At 49.3% G+C, this 13,296-nt stretch overlaps 1 protein-coding gene across 1 annotated transcript; it reads left to right on the top strand.

Moving 5' to 3' along the window:
* Window positions 1-892: 892 nt before the first annotated feature.
* Window positions 893-12,342, top strand: LOC145718939 (stalled ribosome sensor GCN1-like; the record flags this gene model as incomplete). The annotated part of the gene is made up of 14 exons (XM_081810438.1): window positions 893-956; window positions 1,462-1,593; window positions 2,054-2,162; window positions 5,589-5,687; window positions 5,779-5,913; window positions 6,769-6,837; window positions 6,961-7,069; window positions 7,538-7,612; window positions 7,865-7,993; window positions 8,529-8,579; window positions 8,921-9,019; window positions 9,232-9,405; window positions 10,657-10,809; window positions 12,015-12,342. Coding segments are annotated over 14 exons (1,508 nt in total), but the record flags the coding sequence as incomplete, so codon positions are not given.
* Window positions 12,343-13,296: the final 954 nt, after the last annotated feature.

Below are 13,296 nucleotides of genomic sequence, written 5' to 3'. Positions count from 1 at the left end.
CTGCTTCTCCCTCTCCCACTCCCCTTGCTTGTGTTCCCTCTCTCGCTGTGTCTCTCTCTGTCAAATAAATAAAATCTTTAAAAAAAAAAAAGGTGTTATTTATTTATTTGTCAGAGAGAGAGAGCACAAACGGGGGAGTGGCAGGCAGAGGGAGAAGCAGGCTCCCTGCTGAGCAAGGAGCCCGATGCGGGACTCGATCCCAGGATTCTGGGATCGTGACCTGAGCCAAAGGCAGCCACTTAACCAACTGAGCCATCCAGGCATCCCAGTTTTGTTCTTTTTTTTTTTTTTTTAAATTTTATTTATTTATTTGAGAGAGAGAGAGAGAGAAACAGCATGAGAGGGGAGAGGGTCAGAGGGAGAAGCAGGCTCCCTGCTGAGCCGGGAACCCGATGTGGGACTCGATTGCAGGACTCCGGGACTATGACCTGAGCCGAAGGCAGTTGCTTAACCAACTGAGCCACCCAGGCGCCCAGTTTTGTCCTATTTTTAAAAACCATTTATTAGAAGAGACATAAAGACTTCACGTACCATAAGCGAGCAGCCCACTGAATCTTCACAGACTAGACATACTTGTGTAACCAGCACCCAGGTCTCAGAAGCAGAATCGTCCTGGCAGCCCAGAAGCGCCACTTGCCAGCATGTTAGATTTTTGAGGCCACCACATCTTCTTAGTTGTGCTCGTTTAACACAGGTTTACCTGAGAGCCTTTCTGGACCAGCTGTTTTCCTGGAGTCCGATTTTGCTGCGGATTTTTCCTCTAGGGAATTCCATTTCTAACCTACAGGAAGTGTCCGATGGGTAGAGATCATGTCTGGCAGAATGCCTGGCTCAAGCAGGTGCTCACGAAGTAGTTTTTATTGACTAATCTTTGTGTGATCTTTGGTTTCAGATCTGCCAGAGGGAGCAGTGAAAGGGCTCTGCAAATTATTCTGCCTGACTCTGCACCGGTATAGGTGAGTCCCATCGGAAGGCCCTGTGCCTCCAGCCCTTTGCTCAGAGAGGTGGTGCGGGAGAGTGGTTAGAGCCCAGGCTTCGGAGCTGTGTCCCATCCTAGCTGTTGGATCCTGGCCAAGTTACTTAACCTCCCTGTGTCTCTTTTCCCTATCTGCTGAATGCGGATGGTGCTGTTATCTACCTCATAGATGGTAGTTAGTAAGTGTAGAGCTCCTGAAACAGTGCCTGCCATGTCATGAGTGGCACTTGGCCTAGTTTGAGGCCCGTAGTAAGTGTTCCATAGAGGTCAGTGTCGCCCTCACAGCCTTGATGGCTCATTTGCCCTTATTAGCTGCTTCTAGAACTCCAGGAGGAGGTAGATTTCTCTAGTTATTTCCTAATCCCATCATCTGTGATCCACTGGAATCCAGTACAATCCAATTTTCTAGAGAAAGACCGGTGCTTGGCCTAAGCCGCCTTTCCCTACCCCCAGTGATCACCTTTCCCCTTCATTCCTCCCCTTAGAGATGCAGCCTCCCGCAGGGCCCTGCAGGCAGCCATCCAGCAGTTGGCTGAGGCCCAGCCAGAAGCCACTGCGAAGAACCTTCTGCACTCTCTGCAGTCTTCAGGCATTGGCTCCAAAGCTGGTGTACCCAGGTAAGAGAGAAAGGTACGGCCTACCGGGGCTTGGTGGAGTCCTATCTGGGAGAAGCTGGTGCAGATGAGCTGCGCTGAGCAGGTGTGAGCATGTCTCTCTTTCCTCTCTGAAACTCTGAGTGGCGCCAGCAGTCAGCCTGCTGCAGTGGAGGGAGGAGCCAGGATGTCAGGCTCAGTGGACAAACCACTTTCCTGAGGAGCAGGGTTGGGAAACCAGTGGAAGCGAGGCCATTTTGAGGGGAAACCATCTTTTTGCTTCTATAGTTATGAGTGCTGAGAGGTGGGAATTTGGCTGACAAGGCCTGCATTCCTTGTCCTAAGTGGTTACAGATGACTTATGAGGAACCAGGTTCAAGTTCTGCCTGGTTGTGGGTCAAGGGCCGGGCCTTTCGTTGAGCATTTGTCCTCAAGATGGAGGCTGCTGCCCTGCACTTATCCTGTGCCCCACCCCCCCCAACAGTAAGAGTAGTGGCTCTGCCGCCCTGCTGGCCCTGTCCTGGACCTGCTTACTGGTGCGCATTGTCTTTCCCTCGAGAGCCAAGCGGCAAGGAGACATCTGGAACAAACTGGTAAGTTCCCTGGGTCTTTGGAATAGTGATGGGCAGCTCTCCGCGCAGAGTTGGGACATGTTTAAGCACCTTCTCTGGCAAGTGCTCTTCTCAGTGCTGGGTGACTTTGGTGGATGGGCATGAGTGCAACCTAATAACATCCATCTGTTTATGAGCTTCTCTGTCAGGCATGGTGCTAGGCTCTGGGAGTACACTGATGAGCAAGAGAAAGGCAATTCCTGCCTTCATGGCATACATGGAAGACTTGACAGACCAGAGGGGGGAAGACAGTCAGAGAGCAAGTAAATCAGAAATTGCAATAATGTAAATCATTTTTTTTTTTTTCCGGCTAATCATTCCTTTCCCCGTGTTTGGATTTTAGTGTCGAACTGGCTAATGGGACGGAATTCTTGCCATGTGTTTTGATCCTTTAGTTCTCTCCTCCCATTCTATGCCTACTTCTTACACATTCCCTGCCTTGCCTTTCAACATGTCTGCTAACTAGAGATAGCCCAGTAGGCCAAATTGGGAGGTTCTTTTGAATATCTAGATATGCTTATTGGAGGGCAAGAGGAATGGTCTTACAGTTCATTGAAAAGGAGCCTGAGGTGTGGCTCTGATTCTCGGCCGTGATATTTGGCCGTGTACGTAACTTCTGAGCCTGTTGCCCGTTTCTGCTAAATGGGAAAAAGTGCCACCTACCCCATCCAGCTCCACAAGTTGTCGTGAAGAGGGGCTCAAGACGAGGTGTGAGAGGGCTGTGGAGACATACAGAGGGCTGTGCAGCTAAATGAGGAGTGGCACTAGAAAACTGTGGCTCCTCTCCTGAAGCAGCCTGCTAGTAAGACACAGTGATGGCCCCGTCCCTGGAAGCTTCCCCAGCATGCCGCTGGGGATGACCATGGAGTGGCCATCAGTGATTGACTGAAGAATAAGGACACTGAAACCTGGCAGGTAATGGATAGTGGAATTGGACCCCCTTCAGACTGTGGGTTTCATTGCTATCAAGCCCTCTTTATAAGATGCTTTATCATGCCTCCCTCATTGGCTTATCTGCAGTGATCTCTTACAGCCATTATCCGAGGTAAGTAAGCATGCTTGTGGGTTAGGGAGTGGCAGGGGTCATCCCTAGAGTGTTGTGTTTATAGGACAGAACACATCAGGAATGTGAGACCATGTTTGTTTTCCCTGTGTCTCGAATCTAGGTTTTTCCTTTACTTGTTGCCAATGTCGACCGTACACGTGGGTCAGAATGCATTCAGTCGCTCAAGTATCTGTTGAGGGCCTCTACGTGCTGGGCGCTGTTCTAGGAGCTGGGGCAAAAGTTGGGAACAAGAAAGAGGATCTTGCCCTCTTAGAGCTTATACCTCTTTTTTAGGAGCTTTTAAAATTTTTTTTATTTTTAAAAGATTTTATTTATTCATTAGAGCACAAGCAGGGGGAGCAGCAGACAGAGGGGGAAGGAGAAGCGGGCTCCTTGCTGAGCAGAGAGCCCGACGTGGGACTTGATCCCAGGACGCTGGGATCATGAGCTGAGCTGAAGGCAGACGCTTAACGACTGAGCCACCCAGGCGCCCAAGAGCTTTTTTTTAAAGATTTATTTTTAAAGATTTATTTATTTATTTGAGAGAGAGTGTGCGTGTGCATGCATGTGCAGAGGGGGAGGGAAGGGGACAAGTAGATTCCACGCTGAGCGTGGAGCCCAATGTGGGACTTGATCTCAAGACCCTAAGATCACGACCTGAGGTGAAACCAAGAGTTGGGTGCTTAATCGACTGCACCACCCAGGCGCCTCCGGAGCTTACACTCTTGTGGTGAAGGTAGACACCACAGAGGTCCGCTAATAAGTGGTAAGATGAAGGTCACACAGCAGGAAGGCAGGTAGGAAGATGGAGAGAGTGCGGTACAGGGTGACCGTGGGAGGAGGCCTCAGAAGAGGCATCGTTTGAACAGAGACCTGAAGGATATGAAAGAACAAACTGTGCCCAGATCAGGGGTTAGAACATTCTAGGAAGAGGGAACAGCAATATAGTTCTGAATGTGGTTTCAGCAAGCATAGAAAGCTATAACCAGTTTCCCTCTCTAGCCGTCTAGGTTCCTCTATTACTAATTCCTTATGTGTGTAGATATATCCTCTGTATATACAACTGAACAGGGTTTTTTATACAAACACCAGTGTACTGAAAATACTTTTTTCTTTCACCTTGGTCTTTTTCTTAATGAAGTGAGATAGCGCAAGCAGGGGCAGAGGGGACCGGAGAGGGACAAGCAGACTCTGCGCTAAGCGCAGAGCCTGATGCAGGGCTTGATCTCAACCCTGAGATCATAACCTGAGCTGCAGTCAAGAGTCGGACGCTTAACCAACTGAGCCACCCAGGTGCCACCCGCCTTTTTCTTTAACCAGATTTAGAATTTGTTCGAGTAGCACATAAAGAGTTTCTCGTTCTATTTTTTTTTTTAAGATTTTTATTTATTTATTTGACACAGAGAGACACAGCGAGAGGGGGAACACAAGTGGGGGGAGTGGGAGAGGGAAAAGCAGGCTTCCCATGGAGCAGGGAGCCCGATGCGGGGCTGGATCCCAGCACCCTGGGATCATGACCTGAGCCGAAGGCAGACGCTTAACGACTGAGCCACCCAGGCGCCCGAAGAGTTTCTCATTCTTGATAACTGTTTACTAATTCTGAGTGGATGTCCTGCAGTATATCTAACTAGTCCCCTGTTGATGGCCATTTATGTTGTTTACAACCTTTTACTGTAAAAAAAATGCTGCAGTGGATAACCTTGTTCATCTGTCATTTTGTACACATGCAAACAGAGTGCAGCAGACTTCTTAAGCATCCCCTTTTCTCAGGGTGGCCATTCACACTGCTCCCCAGTGACTTTGGGTGTTTGTGGCATATAAAGTCTCTGAGATTTTTCTGTTAAGCACCTATGATGTGTTTCACTCTGGGTTGGACAGGGAGCTCCACACTGGCTGGGATCATCTGATAGGTCTTCACGTCCATAACTAAAGTGCCTAGTGTAGTGCCTGCCATTTAGTCAGTATTCAGCAAGTATTTGTGGAATTAATGAGGGAAAAGTCAAGGCAGGTATGAAACAGGATGCTTATCCTTTTCCTGCATGGCCCTTACCTCATTGGAATTATATATTCATCTGTGTGTTTCTTTTGTAGTATCTTTTTCTCCCTCTGAACTATAAGGTGCATGAAAGCAGGGCCCATGTCTGTCTCTTTGTCCATGTGTTTTCACTGTCTAACTCACAGGTGCTCAGCCGGTATTTATTAATGAAGTGCTTGAGTGAACAGATGTAATTCTGGGACAGGGCCAAGTGTCAGGGGTGAGGGGGCAGGGAAGAAGATCTGGCTGGAGTCGAGTGGGCCTGATGAAGGTCTTGGGCCGGCTGTGAGGGCCACGGCCCCTGCACTCACACGTCGTGTCCCGGCAGGTGGAGGTGCAGTGCCTGCTGCTGCTGGAGGTGCTGGGCGGCTCCCACCGGCACGCGGTGGACGGTGCTGTGAAGAAGCTCAGCAAGCTGTGGAGAGAGGTGCCGGGGGGCGCGGGGGGCGGTGGGCGTCGCTGCTCTTGTGTCTCCCCCACTGCCATGTGACACACCGGCCTTACACTTTCCCCTTCAGAACCCTGGGCTGGTGGAACAGTACTTGGCAGCCATTCTCAGCCTAGAACCCAACCAGAACTATGCAGGCATGCTGGGGCTGCTGGTGCAGTTCTGCACGAGCCACAAGGAGATGGACGTGGTCACCCAGCACAAGGCAGGTGGACTTGCTGGAGGCGAGGGGGTGGGGAGCTTGTTTTGCCCTGGGGGCCCCAGCTCCTGGCCTTATCTGAAGCTTGGTGGTTTTCTCATATGGGACCCCGACCTTTTTCCATGATAGATGAAGTTTGAGTAGCTGGAAAGTTTTCCCTCCAGCTCTGGCTTAGGGAGAACCTGGCAATTACTGGGATGATGATTTGCCTGTTCATGCAGTGATTGACTCTCCCACACCTGAGCACCTGCCGTGTGCCAAGCCCTGTGCTGCCCATGGTGCTGCAGCAGTGAGCCTGGGGAGCCGCGATCCCTGCCCTCGGGGAGCTGCGTCTGAGGGGTCTGCCGTCAGACAGAGTCATCTAGTTATATCTGTGATAAGAGCTACAAAGGAAAGGGCAGGAAGTGGTAATACTCTGTAGCGGGGTACCTGACAGAGGCCATGGGTCAGGGGGCACAGCCCTAATGAAGGAACCTAAAAGGTGAGGAGGTGAGGAGGGATATTTTGGGCAGAGAAAGCAGCCCACGAGAAGCCAGCAGGGGAGGCATGTGGGGCCGGAGAGCTGTGAGAGGCGGCCTGCCTTGAGCCAGGCCAGGGACTTTGGACTGAATCCCAGCAGCTCTGGAAAGCTGTAGAAGGTTTTAAAATGATAAGTGGCATGATCAGTGGGTCCTCTGTGCATGACACTGAAATTTGGGCACTGATTATTTGTATTTTATTTGTTTGTGTATGTATGTATATATATATTTTGTTTATTTTTACTGATTCATAATTTTTAGAGGCGCTCCCACAAGAGGGATCCTTTAGGCCAGTGACGAGATAACTCAGAATGTTGGTCTAAATAGTCTTTGTATTGTCTAGAGTGCCCTGCTGGATTTTTATATGAAGAACATCCTGATGAGCAAAGTGAAGCCTCAGAAGTATCTTTTGGTGAGTGAGAGGTGGACCTTAGCTAGACAAGCTAAATCCAATTTAAAATTCTGATTCAGAGCTGTTCTTTTTTCTTCGTTTGTTCCCATGAGGTCTGAGTGCCTGACTCCTTTCTCTTTGTAGGATAACTGTGCCCCTCTGCTCCGATACATGTCCCACTCGGAATTTAAGGATCTGATACTGCCCACCATACAGAAGTCCTTACTTAGGAGTCCAGAGAATGTTATTGAAAGTAGGTCACCATCAGACAGGATGGTGGGAGGGAGGTGGGTTGCCTGATGAGCTGCATCTCTGATACTTGGGGGTGGGGTGAAGTACGTATTCACCGTTTACCTCATTGGGACCTTGGGGGAGAGATCAGGGACCCTTTTGAGAATATGTTGAAAGTCATGGGTCCTTTTGCTAAAAGGATGCACAAAAGTATATCTGCTTAGAATACCGCAAACAATTTTAGAGGTCCAAGAATCTGGAAACCATTCAGGTTAAGAACCTCTGCTCTAGACAGTTTGAACTTGGTGTGGAGGTGGCATGTGAAACCAGGGACAAAGGTGTGACTACTCATGTGACTGTATGAAGATGAAGAGTGGTCAGGGTTCTGTGTGGCTGGACTGCAAGGCCTAACAGCATTTGCTGGGGAGTAGGGCAGAAATGGGCATTTATACCTGAGACAGACTTGCTGCGTACTTTCTGTCCCCCTTAGCTATCTCCAGTCTGCTGGCATCGGTGACTCTCGATCTCAGCCAGTATGCCCTAGACATCGTGAAAGGACTGGCTAGTAAGTATCATGACCCCTCTCCGGCCCCTAGAATGGCACCTTGGGTTTTGGTTGTATTTTCCCAATTATTTTAGGGAAAAGGGCAGGGGACAGCTCAGTTTAGAAAGAAACTACATTTCCATAGTTTCTTGAGATCCTTTATAAGGAGAATACCTAGCTGGGATGGGAGAGTTGGGAACTTGGCAAAGACAGAGCTGAAAGCCTGGATGCTCAGCCCTTGGCGGCTTCTGAGCTGCAGCTCTCTGCGTCCAGGTCAGCTGAAGTCCAACAGTCCCCGCCTGATGGACGAAGCTGTGCTGGCGCTGCGGAACCTGGCCCGCCAGTGCAGCGACTCTTCAGCGATGGAAGCCCTGACCAGGCACCTGTTTGCAATCCTCGGCGGTGAGCAAGCCTTCCTGGCTGGGGGCATGGCTGAGGTGTGGGTGCCGGGACCTGCCTGGGACTTCGGGCTCCATTCTGCTTGTGTCAAGGCCGTGTGGCCAGGAGAACAGTCGCAGTAGAATGTGAACATGTGAAGTGAACATTAGCATGTGCAGGGCAGGGCAGTATAGACAGGGGTGATCTCAGTTGTTTTTTTTTAAGTGTAAACATTATGCATAAAAGGAAAAATTAGAGGGAAACATCAAAATGTTCATAATGTTTTTGAGTAGTGGGCATGTGGGTGATTTTAAATGTAGTAGCACGTATCTTAGCTTTTCTTTATATTTTTTGTTTCTCAGGTGTTCTGTGAGAACATACTACTGTTTTAGTCAGAAAAAAAACCTAGGGAATGTTATTTTTAAGGCAGCTTCACAATACAAAGGCTGCTTCTGGAATCAGAAACTGTATCTTGGTGTCACACACATGACCACATTAATCACCCCCTTGGGAAATATGGCAGATGAGAATTTTGAATCTTTGCCGTCTCTCCTCTCAGGCTCGGAGGGAAAACTGACTATTGTAGCCCAGAAGATAAGCGTCCTCTCAGGTACAGAATCTCTTCTGGGGTAGTGGTAAGTGTAGTAGTAGATGAGGTGTAACGTAACTGGTGGGTGAGGCAGATCCTTCATTGGATCTTGACTCCTCTGACAGTCCTGGACATCCCAGCCTGGCTCCCAGGACTCTGCTGCCTGCCTGTGTGGCAGGTGGGACTTGTTTGAGTCTAGCGGGAGGCCTGGCTTCTGTAAAAGGCAGGATCATCTGGAGGGAGGATTGAGGGAAGGGCAGCGATGACCAGGGGAGAGGCATGGCTGCTAGGGAAGTGGGCAGCGGCAAGAAGAATCTCGTGTTTGTGGTTTTGTGCTGAGCAGGAAATCCCCTGCCTTCCAGGGATTGGGAGTGTCAGTCATCACGTGGTGTCTGGGCCTTCTAGTCAAGTCCTGAATGGGACTGTCGCTGAGATGTTCATCCCGTTCCTCCAGCAAGAAGGTAACTGCAGCATGGGGAGGATGCAGTCTGGACCCGCTCTGACTCTGGTTTTCACCTTCAGTGCTGCCATGAACCCCTTCTCAAGGCAGACCTCCCCTGAAGCATTACTGCTTCCCCCCCGTTGTACTCCTGCTTGCTTTGGGGCACTGCTGGCAGCGATTGGACGTGGGCCTAGGACGCTGAACTGACCGGACTTCTGCTTCTTGCCCTAGTTCACGAAGGCACCTTGGTGCATGCAGTCTCTGTCCTGGCTCTCTGGTGTAACCGGTTCACCACGGAAGTGCCCAAGAAGCTCACTGAATGGTTCAAGAAAGCCTTCAGCCTTAAGACCTCCACCTCTGCAGTGAGGCATGCCTACCTGCAGTGCATGTTGGCCTGCTTCCGAGGTGAGATGCCTCCCCTGCAGGGGTGACCGAGTCTTCTGGGCATCCTCACCATCCCAGGCTTTCCCTTGTGGTCCAGCTTACTCAGCATCACTTCTTTTTGAGCCTCTGGGAGCGTCGGGCCTAGTCATCCACAAAGCCTGGAATCGGTACCCAATCTTCACAACAGATTCTGGCTTCTCCCCTTTATCAGACCTTCAAGTTACAAAGCTTTATTCAGAGAGGGCCTGGGACTAGAACCTGTCACTGTATTATCTGAAGTCACGGGGAAGGGATTGTGAGAGGCCTGATTCAAAAAGTCCAGCTTCATAGAAACGTTACATGGGAATTACTGAAAACGAACCACTGCCCTTTCTTTGGTGCTGACAAACCTGTCACTTGGGCGTGGGCCTCCACCTCTTTCCTAAGCAAAGCTAGAGGAAACTTTCCAATCTGCGTAGGAACTTGATCTCCAAGGTAAAAATCACCACCTCTGAGATAGGCTTGTACTTCCTTTAAAAAAGTTTACACTTTTGATGACCTGTGTTTAAAGAAACATCTAGGAGATTCCAGAGCTGCTGATTCCACAGAAGAGTGTCCTTTCTCTATAGTGCCCGTACTCTGTCAGTTTGCAGTTCTGCTGCGTTGATCAGTCTTGATTTTAGATTGAGTTCTAGATAGCAGAGACTTCTAGTCTCTTCAGCTTGAGCTGTTTCTATTTGATGCTTTCAAAATACACATGATATAAAATAAGCCTTTAAACATTTTTTTGGATTCAAATCCATGGTATCTTCCAAATGAAATATGTTTAGTAGTTAAGAAAACATTGGTTTAGCTATAGTTTTAACAGATGTCCACTTTATTTATTTATTTACTTTTTTGTTAAGTGGGTTTAGTTCATAGGTCAGCGTATTGGTTCTGGTTTTAGAATTTGGGTCGGGAGCTTGTCTGGTATTGGGGAAGAGCCCCAGAAAGAAATTGGTAGGTTTGCAGTGTCCCTGGCTCTCCCTGAACCAGCTGTGTGGCCTTGGGCATCTTACTTAATCTCTCTTGGTCCGTTTCCTTACCAATCAGATGAATAGCTGGACTGTTGGATTTGTAAGGATCCTTCTAGCTGTAACATTATGGTTGTAGAGTTTGGGTCTAGTTCCCCTACTTCACAAGGTAACTGCAGTGTTTTAGTCAGCCAGTTTGGACCTGAGTAGGTAACGCCTTTCTTGAGTAATCTTGTCACCCTTGACAAAGTTTTGTAAGGTGCTGGTCCTCTCTCCATAGGTGATACACTATTGCAGGCCCTGGACTTGCTGCCTTTGCTCATCCAGACGGTGGAGAAGGCAGCCTCCCAAAGCACTCAGGTTCCCACAGTCACCGAAGGGGTCGCTGCAGCCTTGCTGCTCTCGAAGCTTTCTGTGGCTGACTCGCAGGCTGGTAAGGGTCTAGACTTATTCCCCATGGTAGCAGATGAGACCTCATTCAGAGTCCCTGGGAGGAGTGTCTTGATGTTGAGGATTTCACAGGATCAGCGTGGCCACTACCTCACTGGGTCAGCCACAGGGCCCCTTGTCATCTGCAGGGATGAGCCTCAGGGTCACGCTGGGAGATGGGAATACAGCCAGGGGACTCCGTCACTGTCCTCCTTTGCCCTGTTGTTTTAGTGCTCTGGGACGGGGGTTTGTATATGATGCCCACACTGACCTGGGTTTAGTATAGTGGGGCATTTTTTTTAATTGGTTATACATTTTTAGAGTGTAACTTGAAAAACTTCCCCTTAGCCAGTCTTCTAGCCACTAAGTTCCCTTCCCTGGACAGTATTACCACTTCCTGCCCAGAAATAGTCAATATGTAATCGACCAAACACACCAGGTAGCAGACTTTGTAAATGGCATACTCCATACTGAACTCACATTGGAAGAGATTCCAGATCAGGACAACCAGAAGAGCTTTCTCTTTCTTTTTGTGGCTACCTGGTAGTCCATGCTTGCTTTAGTCTCACTCTGCCTGCAGATGTACGTGAACTCATTCCTGCGGCTGGAAGTGGAGTTCGGCTCTTCTCGAGTTTCATTGGGTGTCTTGGCAGGGAGGCAGAGGTGAACGTGACCGGCCTTCCGCATGTTTTAGCTGCTTTACTGTAGTGGGAGAGAGGAGATGCAAAAACACATCTGTCATTGAAGACAGGATGTGACATTAGGGCAGTTTTGAAGGAGGGATTGATTGCTCTTAGTTTAGGTGTTGGCTGTCGGGAAAGGCTTCATGAAGGAGGGAGCATTTGGACGAGGGCCCTGAAGGCTAGCGAGGATTTCACTGGCTGGAAGGGAACAGCCCAGTGTGAGTTCAAACCAGCCTCAGTCAGGGAAGGCACCTGTGAATGTCAAGTATTTCAGCCTGGCACCTGGAGTAGGTGGGGATTCCAGGCAGCAGAGAACCACTGAAAGTTTTCACATAGGCGGTGCTACCAGAAGGACTGGTTAGTTCTCGAACAGGGAGGGAGAGACAGTGAGCCTAGGAGTGACGCAGCCATGCCTGCCTCAGCAGAGGGTCCGTCAGTGCAGCCAGCCCCAGCAGCTTCGGGCAGGAGGGGACCAGCCATGCCGGACAGAGGGAGCTGTCATGGAGTGACCTTTTGTTTCTTGCAGAGGCCAAACTGAGTGGTTTTTGGCAGCTGATTGTAGATGAGAAGAAGCAGATTTTCACTTCTGAGAAATTCCTGCTCATGGCTTCAGAGGATGGTAAGTTACATAGTTGAACTTACTTGACCTTGAGGTTGGGCCTGAGTCTCTCTGGTGGGTCTTCAGAGAGGACCCTTCCCTGAATGCGTCAGCTCAGCAAAAGCCTGGATCAGAGTGCTGGGGTCAGCAGCTGTGCCGTCGGCTGCTGTGGGAGTGAATGCTCCCCTGGGGGGCATGGAAGGCCGGGGAAACGGGGAGTGGGTAGATGTGTGGAGACAGAGCACTAATGGTTGCGGGGCTGCGGTATTAGGTGTAATTATAGCTGATTGGGTAATTGGTGCTGTCTCGGAGGTTTTCTTCTATTACAAGGCAGCTGAGAAGCTCCGGTGGAGTATGGCTGGCGGCCCTCCCCCACCGGGAGACACAAAACTACTGGTTTCTCTCGTGGGAGAGAAGGAACAGTTGATCTTTAAGTTTATGTTTAAAATTCTAGGTTGCCTTAGGGATGTCTGCTGCTAATCGGTGATTTGAAAAGCCTTTGACTCACAAATCACAACATCCTATTGATGCAGTAAAACTGTTAGTCACTTCCTGATTTAAAAAAAAAAAATTAGTTCTTGTATAGGAAATACAGTCACATAATTCAAAAATAAAAGATCCAAGATGTTGGGCGCCTGGGTGGCTCAGTTGGTTAGGCGACTGCCTTCGGCTCAGGTCATGATCCTGGAGTCCCGGGATCGAGTCCCGCGTCGGGCTCCCTGCTCTGTGGAGAGTCTGCCTTTCCCTCTGGCCCTTCTCCCTCTCATGCTCTCTCTCTCTCATTCTCTCTCTCGCAAATAAATAAAATCTTAAAAAAAAAAAAAAAAAAATCCAAGATGTTGAAAAGCATACCCCTGCTTTGATCTCTGGCCACCCAGTGTCCCTGGCCATGGACAACCAATGGTGTTAGCCTCTGTGTATCCTCGGTATTTTATATTTATACCAGCAGATAGCTTTTTGTATTATTCTTTACCTTATTTATTTATTTATTTATTAAGATTTTATTTATTTATTTGACAGAGACACAGCGAGAGAGGGAACACAAGCAGGGGGAGTGGGAGAGGGAGAAGCAGGATTCCCGCGGAGCAGAGAGCCCGATGTGGGACTCGATCCCAGGACCCTGGGATCATGACCTGAGCCGAAGGCAGACGCTTAATGACTGAGCCACCCAGGCGCCCTGCACAGTAATTTTTAATTAGTTAGAATAAAG

This window comes from Leptonychotes weddellii, unplaced genomic scaffold (genome assembly GCF_054177405.1).
Source record: "Leptonychotes weddellii isolate Sample4059 unplaced genomic scaffold, ASM5417740v2 HiC_scaffold_2596, whole genome shotgun sequence".
NCBI lineage: Eukaryota > Metazoa > Chordata > Mammalia > Carnivora > Phocidae > Leptonychotes > Leptonychotes weddellii.
Note: the sequence above shows the minus strand (reverse complement) of the source record. Positions and strands in the feature narration are given on the sequence as shown.